The 14,838-nt window shown below is 44.0% G+C and overlaps 2 protein-coding genes across 8 annotated transcripts; one reads left to right on the forward strand and one right to left on the reverse strand.

Annotated features, from left to right (window-relative positions):
- The first annotated feature begins 6 nt into the window (after window positions 1–6).
- On the forward strand, window positions 7–10,215 carry SRSF10 (serine and arginine rich splicing factor 10). 7 transcript variants are annotated; one of them, XM_062635032.1, is made up of 7 exons: window positions 7–126; window positions 2,014–2,118; window positions 3,844–3,947; window positions 5,174–5,336; window positions 5,628–5,681; window positions 5,853–5,954; window positions 8,974–10,215. In XM_062635032.1, exons 1-7 carry the CDS (start codon window positions 62–64, stop codon window positions 8,990–8,992), a joined length of 612 nt encoding a protein of 203 aa, XP_062491016.1. In that variant the 5' UTR covers window positions 7–61; the 3' UTR covers window positions 8,993–10,215. The 7 variants fall into 7 exon arrangements, with proteins under 7 accessions (XP_062491016.1, XP_062491012.1, XP_062491017.1 ...); XM_062635028.1 differs by having other exon boundaries at window positions 5,853–10,215; XM_062635033.1 differs by lacking the exon at window positions 5,853–5,954.
- A 425-nt stretch (window positions 10,216–10,640) lies between these two features.
- PNRC2 (proline rich nuclear receptor coactivator 2) lies at window positions 10,641–14,579 on the reverse strand. Its single transcript, XM_062635036.1, has 3 exons — window positions 14,409–14,579; window positions 13,409–13,613; window positions 10,641–12,715 (listed from the first exon to the last, which is right to left on the reverse strand). The coding sequence occupies exon 3, from the start codon at window positions 12,695–12,697 to the stop codon at window positions 12,275–12,277; it is 423 nt and encodes a 140-aa protein (XP_062491020.1). The 5' UTR covers window positions 12,698–12,715; window positions 13,409–13,613; window positions 14,409–14,579; the 3' UTR covers window positions 10,641–12,274.
- Window positions 14,580–14,838: the final 259 nt, after the last annotated feature.

Genomic DNA, 14,838 nt, shown 5'->3' on the forward strand with positions numbered 1-14,838 from the left:
CGGCTCCGCAGCGCCTGGGCCCCGCCGCGCGCTCGCTGCCCGCCCCGAGCCCCCCGCAGCCATGTCCCGCTACCTGCGGCCCCCCAACACCTCGCTCTTCGTGCGGAACGTGGCCGATGACACCCGGTGAGTGCGGGCGGCGCCAGCGAGGCGCGGGGGCTGCGCAGGCTTTGGCGGGCTCGCTAGGCCGCGCGGGCGGCCGCCGCCGGAGGGGCGCGGGGAGGGGGAGGCCCCGGTCCGCCGCCGATGCGCGGCCGCTCTCCCGCCTCGCCTCCCGCGCTACTCGCCACTGCCCGCCCCGCGGTGCTGCTCCCGCTGACCCTTCCCCACGAGGGCCGGTTCCAAAACGGCGTCCAGGGAGAACAATGCTGGGCCGGAGGTGGAAACGCGGCGGCCGGGACGGGAGGGGAGAACGCGGCGCCTTTGCTCAGGGTGTCCCGGGATTCACGGAGCAGCCGGTCCCGTTAGTGCGGGGCTCGCTGCCAGTGCAGGCGGAGCGTTGCTGCGTTAATTGTTCTGTACGGCGCTCGGGAGCGGGGCGGGGGGACGACGACGACGACGGACGTAACTGCATTGTAGGAAGAGTCCGTACGGGGTAAACGTATGCAGCAGCTTAGTGCAGTAACTCTTCATAGGGAGTTAAATCAAAAGTGCATTGTATAGGTTCTTATTTATTGATTATTTTTAGCAAACTGCTGATTCCTCTATTTTTCTTTGGCAGTTTATCATGTCCCGTTTGTGTCTGTTGTCAACTTTGAAACGTTTATAGAGTGCATTAATATCAAATGCACGTGTGAGCTGGAGCACTCTCAGGTTGATAATCGCTGTAGAACTTGTCTGGGAGTTCCTGTGAGGTCGAGCAGTGTAAAACACTGGGGAGTTTCTAAACTTTCTGCCTGTGCAGCTCGCACTGAAGTTGTCCAGCAAATAACGATAGCATGGGCACGATGGAATGGGATGAATCGAGAGCATTATTGTGATAAAAAGTGTAAACAGCTTCAGGTTTTTCGTGTGTGTGATTTTTCTTTCTTCTTTCCAGTATTTATTTCACTGTAAGAACAGTCAAGGAAGACTGTTACTTCTAGGCTTTTTAAAATTAAAAGCTTGTAGTAGAAGGTCCTATTAGGGCTTTCCCCATAAGCTTGTGCTTAGATGGTACATGCTTGGAGATGGTTTGATTGTGAGATCTCAGTGTTGGTTGTAGTTCCCTTCTGCCATTATTGATTATATGTGCTGTAGATTCTTTCCCAGATGATAAGGAGAAATGATAGTAGTCACTCTTTCGTACCACATAAATATCATTTCAGTCTTTCTCATACATGCTGTTGTCATCAAATGACATAAAAATCCATCTAAAGAGGCTGATGTGATTTAGAAACCTCTCTGAGGAGATGGAACTTGTTCCCAGAGTAGTTGCAGATCCGAACAGTTTTGTGCTCGGTTATTTGGAAAAGCTATCCTAAGGGCATGAGTAGTTGCTCACGCAAGTTTTGTTCTATTTGATGTGGTTTTAAGTATTGATTTTTCTATGGAAATGAGTTTGTGTGACTGGTTTATTCTCATACTGTTTACGTGGATCTTGCAGTTGGTGTTTGCATGTTCCAAAATCATTCTCAAGAGTTACCTGAGGTACTTGAATAACAGTAATTCTTGGGTCCTGCTTTTCACTCTCTGCCATCCTTTCCTAGTCCATCCTGCACTGAATGAACTAGTGTGTGTCACTTAGTTTATGCTTCCATTAGTTGTACTGAAGTGGTTTCAAAAAACTGAGGTGTATCCTCAGCATCCCAAGTCCTGAGTGGTTCAGAAAAGCCTGGTGTGTAACTGAGCTGCTCAAATACTTTCCTCCCAGAATGGTTTGTTATATTTTTCATTATCAGCTGCTTCCAAAAAGATGGTGGTCATTTGAGTGTAGATTGAAATAAAATAAAATGCCTATTTTTTTTAATTTCATGGATATTTTTTAACACCTTAAATAGGGGAAAAAAACATAAAATATTTGTGATGTTCTAGGTCTGAAGACTTGCGCCGTGAATTTGGTCGTTATGGGCCTATAGTTGATGTGTACGTTCCACTTGACTTCTACACTCGTCGTCCCAGAGGATTTGCTTATGTTCAATATCCTTTCTTCAGATGGCTGAGTAGTGAGGGGTGTTGGAGTTTGAAATTCAAGTTTGTGTAAGAGGTAACAAACAAAAAAGCAGTTTACTTTTGTGTTGTATCTAATAAGTGTCTTACTTATGTTGTGGTGTTTTGTTATTTTTGAAGATTAACTTAGTTGCTCTTTGCCTTTTTACAAAGCTTAAGTCCAGTAACATAAAAGCTTGCTTATGTCACTGAAATTAATACTATATGATTTAAATGAAAATTTATCACTGACTCAAAAGTGTTTAGCAAACACTTTTATTATCACTGATATTAAGTAAACTTGTGCTTAGCAACTGTGGCTGGTATTCATTGTTAATTTAACAAATGGGAACTGGAATCACTTGATCAAAATCAGATTGTATAAAAAATGAGGTGATCTTCTTTCTTTAATATTGTCCCCTAATTTACTGTCCTCTGTTGTTGCCTCAGAATGTAAAGCTGTACAGTAATGGCGACCCCAAAGAGAAAGCATGAAAGAACCGTTAGAGTAGAGTTCAACAATTAAGGCAAGTAGACAAGCCAAAGACCTCTTAAGGATCAGGCTTGAAGAGAAGGGAGAGTTTGGGAAAAGAAAAAGTAAAGAAAAGCTGGAAGAAGGACAAGCCATAATGGGAGACAAAGCTTCGCTTTATCCACAAAAGGGGGAAAAGGTTGTTTTTCAAAGTAAAAGATAAAGCCTTCTGTCATTTTTGGCCAAGCATCTCATGACAAGTCCTTCTGACAAGCACTTAAAGAGTTAAAGGTCAAGATGAAGTTGAATGGTGGCCAAGATTAAAGGAGTCATACCTGATGTATCCTACAGAGTAACAGTTGTTCTTCTGTTTGTCACGTAAGCAGTAATTTGATGAATAATTCTGGTTTAGTCCATTGACAAAACCTGTAATATTTCTCTTGTGAGTGCTGCTGTAACTGTGGTCTTGAATGAAAGTGCATTCCTCCTGGTTTATCGAGATACATGCCAACAGCATGAGCGTTCATGTTCTGCGTAGATGGTGCTCATGGTGAGCTGAGTTGCTACGAGGAGAAAGGCAATTTGTTCTTTCAGGTCACATAGCTAGAAGAAGGTGCGTTAGTTACTGCAGTGGTCAGACCCATGGATTAAAATCGGTAATGTCTGTTGCTGACTGTCTGACCTGACCAACAGTGCAGGGTTTCATGTGTCCCAGACTGCAGGAGGTCTGCGTATGTGTCCGTGGTGCTACATAATTCAAGCTGAAGTTAGCTGGGGAAAAAAAGGGAAAGCTTCATCCCAGTTCTAAAACTAATAGGCATGTGTTAATTACTACTGTTGGTTGCCTAATGTAATTTAAGAAGTAGGGTTTAATTTTATTAAAGTCAATGTAGTGGAGAGAACTAAATGACCATTAACAGTGTGTTTTGAAAAGGATGCCAGGTTTTTTTTTCCTTGCATAAGTACAAGTGGGAGAAGAAAAAGAGAATCGCATAGCAACTGCTTGCTGGTGGATAAGTTCATGGTCATATTATAACACTTCAAGTTTATTAAAGGAGTTCTCAGATAGCTGGTGGTTAATAAATAAAAATAATTCCTCGTGTGTACTGTAGTATGACCAAAAGAACTTTAAAACAAACGAACAAAACCCTCTGTAAAATTAGAAAATAACCGATTTTTGTATTTTATTTTAAATACCAAATCTGTAAACTGCTCAAATTCCCAAGTACCTTAACACTCGCCACATTTGAAGATGTCCGTGATGCAGAAGATGCTCTCCATAATTTGGATCGAAAGTGGATTTGTGGTCGGCAAATAGAAATCCAGTTTGCACAAGGGGATCGGAAGAGTAAGTGCCTTGAATATATTTCAGCATTTTAGCCTTAAAGTTCAGTGCCAGGCACCATTACATGTGTTACTAATTGTTGTGGTATGTTCTTGCTTGTGTATGAATAGGATGTGGATGTTTTGCATTTTAACCAGTAACTATTCATGACTCATTTTAATTAAAACCAGATCATTAAATACAGCGGTCACTGAACACAGTCTGCGAGCTGCTAATCCTGAAGCGCTTATTGTGGAGCTCTGTGTGACTCCTGCAGGGAAGTCTGACTGCTGGGAACTGTCAAAATTAGCAGCAGCCCAGTTTGAGGGTGTCGTGATGTTTATATTGTGTTGAAGCATGTTAGTGATGCTGTGGTGACACTTCCCAGTGCAGTCTGATTTCCAGGGCTGAGGCAATAGCTTCGTTCATTTGGCCTTAGGATAAAAGTAAGTGTCAAGGTATCTCAATTCAATATGGAACAGAATTTCTATTTTCTGAACAGATTATTCTAAAGAGAGATTGTCTTTTAAATTTGTTACTCATATACATATTCTTAATATAGAGATAGGTACGGACAGGATGTAAAAAACCCCCATGCTGTGAGTAAACTGAACACATACCTGTTGGTCTAAACTAGGACTATAATACTTAGTGCAGCCTGGTAATAAAAGCATCTTAAAGGTCTTTCAGTTCAAGCTATCAAAGAACATCCCAACTGTCCAGATTTCCCTCAAATGCACACAATTAATTTGTATTGAAATCAATGGGGTTTACACACTCTGAAGGATGAGTCTCTGTCCTGTACAATCCTGGGATTTTGAACCCAGGTTTTGAACAAAAATTAACATATTTACCTTAGCATTGTAAACTGAAGTACTCTAAAAAGTAAAAATTGTAGCCATTGAGTACAGATAGTGTTCACTGTCTGTAGATCGTGTTCATTGTAGGTAGTGCTCACTATCTAGAGCATGATGTGTTTAAAACACTTTGAGCATGGTCTTCTGGTTTGAATGAGAATTTCAGTAATGGAGCATTAGTCCTGTCTTACTGGTTTTGAGGGCTTGGTTTGGTTGGTTTTTTTTCCCCCCTAGATCTGTAATGCCCACACAGCTGCATTAATTTTTGTCTGGTGGTTATAAGCAGCTAAAGGGAAGTGCCATACAGCAGTCTAAATACCTGATATATGGATTAGTAATGTCACTAAAGGGAACTTTTGAACTTGAAATGCTAAATGTTGATATTTTTTACAGCACCAAATCAAATGAAAGCCAAGGAAGGGAGAAACCTGTACAGCTCTTCTCGTTACGATGACTATGACAGATACAGACGATCTAGAAGTCGGAGTTACGAAAGGAGACGGTCTAGAAGTCGTTCTTTTGATTACAGCTATAGAAGATCCTATAGTCCCAGAAAGTAAGTGTAGTGTGTGTTCAGCTTAAGCTGCAAAGCAGTCTGCTGGAAGAGAGACACCACATTGCCTAGTTAATTGTTAAAGTCTTGAATAATTGTTTTCTATTGTGGGAGTAACTTGTGGGAGTTGCATATTTTGCATGCTACATAATCAGAAATACTGAATGAAATGATTCTGTGCTTCAGTGCAGAATAAGTAAAAGCAAATGCACAGCTTGAGATAGAATTTATTAAGCATTTGTACATACACATAGGTATTTGTCAGCATTTACTTTTTCTGATGTACCTTTTTAGCAGTAGACCTACTGGAAGACCTCGTCGTAGCAGAAGCCATTCGGACAATGATAGGTAAAGTACTTTTTACATCCTTTAAATTGAAAACTAGATCACTGTGTTCCTTTAACTGTAGGGTTAAAAAAAAAGTTTCTCCTGCAAAATGGTAAACAATTTTTAATGTACTAGATGTCTAAGAATAGTGTTTTTACATTCAAATCTCCTCTCTCCCCTTTATTCTGATAGGTTCAAACACCGCAATCGATCTTTTTCAAGATCTAAGTCCAATTCAAGATCACGATCCAAGTCACAGCCCAAGAAAGAAATGAAGGCTAAATCACGGTCTAGGTCTGCATCTCACACCAAATCTAGAGGCACTTCTAAAACAGATTCTAAAACACACTATAAGTCCAGCTCAAGATATGAAAAGGAATCGAGAAAAAAAGAACCCGCTAGATCCAAATCACAGTCAAGATCACATTCTAGATCTAGGTCAAAATCCAGATCAAGGTCATGGACTAGTCCCAAGTCCAGTGGCCACTAACAGTGTATCCATGTTGGGTCTAGGCATGTAAGATTCATTTACACACAGTTCAGTTTACTTAAATTATCAGGAATATGATGTTGCAACAGTGCTAAAAAGTATTCTCTTTGTCAGTTTTCCCTGTAGCCGAAAATGGTTAAAATTAAGACAATGTTGAGAAGCCACTGAGAGAGTGAGAAAGAGAGAGGGAGAGAGAGTGTCCACTTGGTTAAATGTCACGGGCAGCTACTGATTTGGTTGTGGTGTCTCTATGTATATTTTTGTAAAGACTTGCATTTCTAATGCTTAGATATTGGTGATGACTTGATTGATCGTAACTTGCAACATTGTCCTATTAAAAATGTCATACCCATAGAGAAATTTGGTACCAGTTTGTGCTGAACAGTTAAACTAACTGTTTAACTTGTTCTTTAATGCTGAACCTTGTGATAACACGGAAAACTGGACAGCTGTAGCACAACACTGACCGCTGTGACACGCAGACTGGCAGGTTCATGTTTCCATTGCTCAGAGGCAGGTTTCTGTGTTCTCCATGCCCGCTGTCCTGAGCGGGTCAGTGAATGGAGCGGTTTGAGATTCCTCCTTAACCCTGCTGTCTGGGGAGATGGTACTAACATTGCGTGGACTATGTGGGGAGAGAGTGGGTCTTGGAAGCTCATTCAGTTTGTGCAGTGCTGTGACCTGTCAGGATAGAGGCATCGCTGCTTTGGCCTGGCAGCTAGTACGAAATGGGGGGGGGGGGAACACCTTGCATTTGGAAAATTCAGTTCAGATTTCAGCAAACAGCAGAGCAACTAAATATTAGGTTGTGTGTACATTTTATGCAGTTTTTGTATCCTAAATTTTAGTGAGCAGTTAACCATTAAATTGCTTAGTTTTCCTGCTGTTAGATACCAGTAGATTGTTTCGAGTTGTGTGTGTACAGTATATAAGAACTAAACTTTTCTGCCAATGACTCCTGTGGTTAGTTGGTGTATTAGGTATAATCCATAGCCATCTCTTCCTGAGTAACATAGGCTGGCTTGTACGCAGCAAAAAGTACTTGGTCAAGCGAGTCTGGGTCATTTCTTCCTCAGAACAGATAGTGGTTCGGTTCCAAGATTTCCTTAAGAACAAATGTTTGCAGTTGGATATGAACAAGAGCTGCATCTCTAGCTATTTAGTTTATCACTAATACAGTATATTTAGTAAATTGAATGTGAAAAATAACAAAACCCGTGTGTAATCTTACCAGTATTTCTCTAGAAGGCAAGAATACTTTGGTATGAAAATGGCTTTTGGAGTTGTTTTTTCTATTCGCCTTCAAAAGCCAGCACCAGACACCTAGTGTTCCCTGCTGTCCTACCTAGTAGCATACAAAGATGTTGGTTTCAACAAGTTCCTTTTGTAGAGAAATGTTGTAGGTTTGGGTTTAGTGTGTTCAGAGGGGCCTTTCCAGAAATGCAGACGGCTTTGAAATACCGGCAGCGGAACGTGCGTAGGGGCTGATCCTAGAATCTTTGTACATTTGATAGTATTTCTAATTCTTCCTTTACTGTTTGCAGTTAATGTTCATGTTCTGCTATGCAATCATTTATATGCACGTTTCTTTAATTTTGTAGACTTTCCTGGATGTATAGTTTAAAAACAGCAAAAAGTCTATTTAAAACTGTAGCAGTAGTGTGCAGCTCTAGCAGAGGAAAGTTGTGGGATTAAACTTTGTATTTCCTTTCTTATAGAGGCTTCTAAAAAGGTATTTTTATATGTTCTTTTTAACAGATATTGTGTACTACCTTTAAAACATCGATGTTTTGATCAAAATAACTAAAGACCCAGCTTATTTTCTGCTTGCTGTAAATTTAGCAAACATGCTGTAATAAAAAAATGAAGGAAATACTGACCCACTGGAATTATTGTAGCTTTAGAATTTGACTCCAGAGCATGGTTAGGAGCAGACCTGTGCATCCCTTATGGAGTAAATTCCTTACTATGGTATTTCAGTAAAGTCAGGAATTTATCATTTAGTGTCTGAACAAAGATGGCTTCACTTTTTTTGGAGGGGTACTAGCCAAACTAAGAAAGCAGATGTTCTAGTCTAATGTATTGAACTTTCTTCTCCATTGACTTTCATTATTGCTGGCTGGACTGCCCTGTGGTTACAATGCAGATACTGTTAGCCAGGTGATGAACTACCAGCAGTTAGGATTTGTATAGAACCAAATCTCTTACTGATTTATATTTGCTGTATTAAAACTGGTGCCACTCTAGAAGGTGGTAAAGCTTTGTTGAGAACGCTTAGAACTCAGGCTGCCTTCTGGCATTTGTGCAACTGGTGGTTCTTAGGCCACTGAGGGAAAACAACTCTAAAAAGCACTTAATTGCATTGATAAACCCACCCTTGGGCTTCTTAAGTCGAGCTGTGATTATGGTGTAGCTTTCTGCTTTTAACAGCAGAACAGCCTGCCCTTTCTCAGTGCTCTTACATTAATAATTGTCTTCAAGACTAAAATCCCACATGGAAGTGGTGCACCTGGCTGTGGTGGGCAAGCATGGGTCTGGTTCTGTCAGCACCCTGCCAGGGATTGCTGTAATGAACACTCCAGGAGCTAGAGCTGGGCCGGTGGGGCGGAGGGAGGAGAGCATCGGTGTCCAGGCTGAGCTGCTGATTCCAGACTGCAGAGTAACACTAACTGTACCGTGACTGTTTTGTCAGCATGTCCTTATGTTGTGTGCCTCAACAGTGATGTATAGCACAGTTTAAATTATTTTTGTTTTGCAAATCCAGTTCATTGCAAGTATAATGCAGTATCTGCGAGTTCTGATGGTTCTTTCTTTCTCTCCCAGAGGTAGGACTAAACTTTGACTTGACTTGTGTATATGAACAAGCCAGAAAAGCCGAACACAAACCCACGATGTTTCAAGAGTGCATGAATAAAGATGTTGTCCTAGTTCTTGCTCCCATGGAAAAATTGTGAAGAAGCTGTTCTGTGGGCCTTTCAGTTGGGGACGAGTTAGCAGGATGTGGCCAAAGGGCAGGGAATGTTCACGCATTGGCGCCAGTCCAGCCACAGCCCCGCTAGATAACACCTCCTCCCTTGGCACAGGGGTCTAGTCCTGCTCTAAGAAAGCAGTAGCCTGTCTCATGCAAGCTGCCCGCAGGTTATGCACAGCTGGAATGCAAGAACATACGCAGGCTACAAAAGATGGTGTGTAGGCATCTTTCTTTTGGAGTCTCAAGAATGGTGGGGATTCTGGGCATGGGTTTTTTTTTCCTGTGGTAAACTATAGATTTAATTTTTTTTTTATTTTTGTCATTCCTGAAAAAAAAAAAAACTGTAGAATTGAAGTAGATTGTAAAAATTCTGCTGACAGCCATGGCTGTGCTCAAAGCGTCTGCAGCATTGTCGATTTACTTCGGCAGTAATAGAAGGCTCGTTTGGAACTCCTTTTTCACCTAAAGTCCATGTGCCCAAGTGGTTAATTACAAATCCTACATGTAGTGGTTGAGTAGCTGGGTGTTTATAAACTAGGGACTGCAATAGAGTGGTCTCTGACAGCTCAATGTTATCCTTCCTGTGTCTTTTGAAGATGTTCAATGTACAGTATAACGGCTTTACTCAAAGTGGAAACTCGATTTAAATGTTGGTTTGAGCGCCTGGAAAGAGCGCCTGCTTCTTTTTTCTCTTGCTGTTTTGTCTGGGGTAACAGCTTGGAGAATGTTCAGAGAAGGGCAGTTGGGTCGATGCCTTACAGCACCACCACTGGGGTTCTGGCAGGGATGTAACATTTTGAAGTACAAAGGGATGAATTCACACATTTTTAGGACTTAATCACCCATTAATAACTGCTGGTTTTCTCCATTTATCTTGTAACTTGCTTAAAGAGTCTGTAGTCCATTGCTATAGTATGTGTCTAAAGATGCTCTTACTGGCGAGAGTAGGAAGGGGAGACTGTGTACCCTGTAGTGTGTTTGATCAAAAGATGCTGATGTTTTTATTCCTACACATCCTTTCTTCTTGAGTTTTGTGTTCCATCTGTGCAAACAACCCTGTGAACTGGGAATAAAATGTACACGTTTTGACTATACCTTGAGAGCAGCTTCTGACTTAATTAACACAGCAAGGGCTGTTGGGGATGGACCACCCAGGGATGCTGCCCCAGCCCTGGGTCCTTCTCTGGGCTTCCATGCCTGGCCTTCCTGAGCAGAGCTCATGGCCCCAGCAGGCTCCATGTGAGCTTGGGGTAAGGTCAGTGTTCATTATCAGCACTGTGAGGTCCAAAGGAGAGGACTGTGGTGAAGAAATCTCTTCCCATTTCCAGCCCATTCTGTGTGTGGAGTACTTGCCAGGGGCCTCAGGCTGCTGCTCCTCCCCAAAGGTAAGATAATCCTACAGTATGACAGTCAAGATATAAAAGGGGGCACTGAAATGTGTCAAAGCTCTATGGAGCTGCTTGAGCTACCAAACCTGTGTGATCCTGCTTTTCCAGTAGTCTTGAAATAAGTAAGAGTCTTTTAGGGGGTGAAAATATTATTTTATTTGAATTTACTTCCAATTTGTACATACACGATTGGTAACTCACAATTTGAGGCCGAGTATACATGATTGTAACTGGGACACAGCTCATCTGCTGGTGGAGGTCAGAGTTTTAACACTAGTTTACAGCTGCCAATTCCCTCTTACTTGGAGCAATAGATTTGTAAAGGCTGTTCTGAATGAACAGAGAAATCACATTTCATGATCCACAATTCTCCCTGCCATGTTAAAAAACTTTATGAATGACTATGAACCACCTTTGGGCACTGCTGCTGCAGCGGGATTGGTTATTACAGGCAGCACCAAATACTGGTGACAAGCAGCAGTGTGGTTTAAAAATGGAAAACTTGCAATCCCACAGATGTTTTCCATCCCTTAACACACACATGCTACAGAACACCAGGATCCTCAACTGCAGCAGCTTTTAAGGAGTTCAGGATTGATTTTTAGGTTCAGGTTTTTTTTTTTTTGTTAAAAAAAAAATCTAAATAAGCCTTTTTTTGCACTGATTTACTTTAAAAATGAGCTCATGCATTTTCACTGCATGTCAAGTGCAAGGGCACAGCCACAAAGGTTTTGCTTTTTCCTTTTTTTTTTTTTCTTTTTTAAACAAAATATCTTTTACCTTGGGCCACATACACCCCGTGGCCATCTTACATTCAGCAGTTTTGTACTAAAAATATTCTGTGCAGGAAAGCCCAGCAGGAATTTACATATGCTACAAAGTTTTACATGTATTTACATGGCTCTGTCTTCCCTATGGCACGTCAGTGCTGCCAGGAGCTGCTGCAACTGCCTTGTTACAGGGTCACACATTTAAGACCGGCCTAAGTAACTACTCCACCGTTCTCAGATGTAAAAATTGATCCAGCGGGTACCTGGGAACCCCTCGGTGCAGTGGGAACACAACAGGGTTTAGGTTTCAGGCAGTCACCCGGCACTGCAGGGTCATTTGCTGGGGTTCCAGTGCAGATTCCTCTTCTGCTCAGCAGGGGAGGCAGTTCCATGCTTGTTGATGTGTTCTGCTTGTCTCTTCACCAACACACACCAGAGCCCCCTCAGTTTTAGTCACAGGCTTGAAACACTTCCTGCTAATTCCAGAATGCCAGACAAGGCTCATCAGTGCAAACGAGCCCAGTCCGTGTTTGCCCTGGTGCCTTGGCAGAGGTTTTATTTCACTAGCAAGTCCTATGCAGGTTTGAAAAGCAGCCAATTACCTGACTAAAGCTTTCAGTGCAATTTTTTTTTTTTCCACTTAATGCTGCATTAAGTTAGGCAAAAGCTGGTTTTCTATCATACCAAAAAGTAGTCACAATGCCAACTGGGGGAGACAGTCCCATTTACTCTTACAATAAATACAAGAAATGGTGACTGTGCAGCTTTGATTAGATTGACTATAGAGAAAATTCCTATTTCACAGTGAACACAGCACACAACTTGAGGTAAAACGTGAGGGGAATGTAAACTTCAACCCCTTTTGTCCAAGTGGCTAACTATATGCACCAGGAACATTTGGTTCTGTACACCTGCACATCTAGAATGAGGACTAACAATTCTCAACTTTTAAATCCTGTAAATTTAAATAACTTTACAAATGTGAAAATTACATCTCAAGCCTGGACCTTAAGTAATGTTTTAAGCTGAAATGTCATCATTTCTTTATCTGAAGGTTTAAAAGAAACAGGTACCCAGTGGCTGGGTGGCTTGGGAAGGACACTGGGCGAGGGTGGCTCACTGAATTTTGCTCCGGCGTAGTTCTGATTGGGTTGAGGCGTGAAGAACAGGTTGTGATTCGATAAAGTCGGGCTCCAATTCTGATTCTTGGGGAAATGAACATTGTTCTTTCCCCCTTTTTGCATGGCCTGCCATGCACCAGCCGAGGAGTTGCATCCGTGCCCTCTTTCTTTCTTCATATAGGTCTTCATCTGCGAATTCTGGTCTTTATTCTTCTGCCTGTTTTTAAGTTGTTGATGGTTCTTGGTGGGATTTCTAGACTGGGGAACTGGAATGTTGAATCTTTCTCCACCACCCATCTTCAACTTAAATGTCACCTGTATGAACAGAGGGGAAAGTCGGTGGAGGATGCATGATATTTTTAAGTGTTGGAGAAAGTTTAGATTCTAAGCAAGGGGGTTGAAATCAATCTAACCAAGGCTTCTATCAATCAGAAGCAGTGGGTTTTTTTCTCCATTACTGGATACCAAAAAACACAGCTGCCACACTCAGGAGAACTGGATTACAATGCCATGTCACCTTCCAAGTGGGAGAGTTCTGACTCTGCAGTGGCTTAACACTCCTGGTGCAGAGGGTTGGCCAGTACATCACACACCAGACCATCCATCCCTGTCCCCCCCCACCAGCAACTGGAGCTTTGTCTGCCTGGCTGGCAAAGTGCCACTCCTGCAGGCAGTCCAGCTCCTGAATATGCCACCTCTGTTCTCAGGTAAAGGAGTTACTGGAAGAATGTGGAAAACACATTGCACTGCTTGCAAAATCCAGTGTCAGATTCAAGGTGATGGTGTTAAATCCCAAGGACATTTAACCAAGATCTTTACACACCTAAAGGCCTGGGCAGAGTTCACGCTGATAAAGCCACTCCCAGTCTTTCAGGTTACAAGAATAAACCCAAAGTGAACAGATAACCACCTCAAATGGAAAGCAACTTTGCAACTGATCTTACAAAGCAGACAGCTAGATACTATCACAGGGTGCTTGGCACCTCCTGACTCCTCTCCCCCATTTACCTTTCAGTTGTCTTCCCCGATTCCCCACTCTCCAAGCCTTGCCCCCTTTCTTGCTTCCAAGCCTGAAAGCGGAGGTGCTGCCTTTTGCTGGACTCCTTCCTTTGGCTCGGGACAGAAGTGTTCATGGGCTGATCCGCTGTATTCAGCCAGGGAGCCGAGCCCAACATCGGATTCTCGGCACAGGCGCTCCAAGGGAGAAGTCCCACTGCATAAACAAGAATGAAGTTTGAGTTCAGGTTAAGGAAAACTCTTTCCCTTTCAAATCCAACAGGGAAACAAAAAGCTAAAATAATTCGGAGAATCCATAGTCAGCTGTGTCTCTCGCTCGTGAAGGATGACAAGACAGTTCAAACTGAAGACACACGGCAGTATTTACCTTATTCTACTTGTATAAGCTTCACAATCAGCATATCACGAGAGGCACTCTTCATGCTCTCTCTACACACCTGAAGGATTTTAACGGACGAGCAAGAACCTCAACAAGGGGGAAGGAAACAACGGAAAACGCTTTGGGATGAACCCTCGAGGGCATCGCCCCTGAGCACGAACCACCCCCAGATCCCTGCCGCCTGCCCCCGCGAGCCGACCGCGCTCCCTCCGGACGCTGCGCAGCGCTCCCCTCCTGCCCCCCGGCTGCCTCTTCCCCTCCCTCAGCACAGTAACTCCTCAGCAGCCCGTACAGTGATTTCCTGCTCAGCCCAGGGCCCATCCTCGCTTTCTCTTCGGAAAGCTCAAGCCACCCCGATGGTTCCGCCTCCTCCAGCCGCTGTCACTTCGGCCACAGCACCCCCGGCTCTCCCAAACCCTTCGCCTTGACTCAAGCCAAGGCCCGCGGTAACGTCGTCGCCCCACCGGGGCGGCCCTTACCGCTCCCATCTGTTCGTCTCCAGACTTCTTCCCCTCGTCCCCCCCGGCCCCGCATCCCCAACAATGGGGCCCCTCAGTGAGCACAACATGGCGGCGACAGCGCCCGGCCCGGCCCGCACCGCTCCTCCCTTACCGACTTCTGTCTGTTCCGCTCGCCCACAAGCACAGACACACTCGCGTTCCTGCAGAACCCGGCCCCGCAGCTCCTCCGCCGCCACTCTCCGGCACCCCCCAGCCAAGCACAGCCCAGACCGCCCCGCTAGCACCCACCGCCGCCCCTCGCTCTCCTACACAAAATGGCGGCCGCTCCCCTACGCCGTATAACACCCTGGCCCTCCTCCCCCGCGTCCCGGACCGCCTCGCTCAGCCAATAGCAGCGCTCTGCCTGCTGCCTCCGCCAATCCCAGCGGGGTCCCGCCTGTTGCTGGGAGGGGCCAGGGCAGACTGGGCGGGCGGGGCCGCCGTTTGAATCTCCTCAGCGGAGGGCGGCCGGGGCGGACAAAGAGGCCCGGCTCCGGTTTCGGCTGCGGCCGGGGCGGACGAAGAGCTGCGGCTTCGGCTTC

Source organism: Pezoporus occidentalis, unplaced genomic scaffold, assembly GCF_034315485.1.
Source record: "Pezoporus occidentalis ecotype Australia unplaced genomic scaffold, CSIRO_AGI_Poc_V1 ctg445, whole genome shotgun sequence".
NCBI classification, from domain to species: domain Eukaryota; kingdom Metazoa; phylum Chordata; class Aves; order Psittaciformes; family Psittacidae; genus Pezoporus; species Pezoporus occidentalis.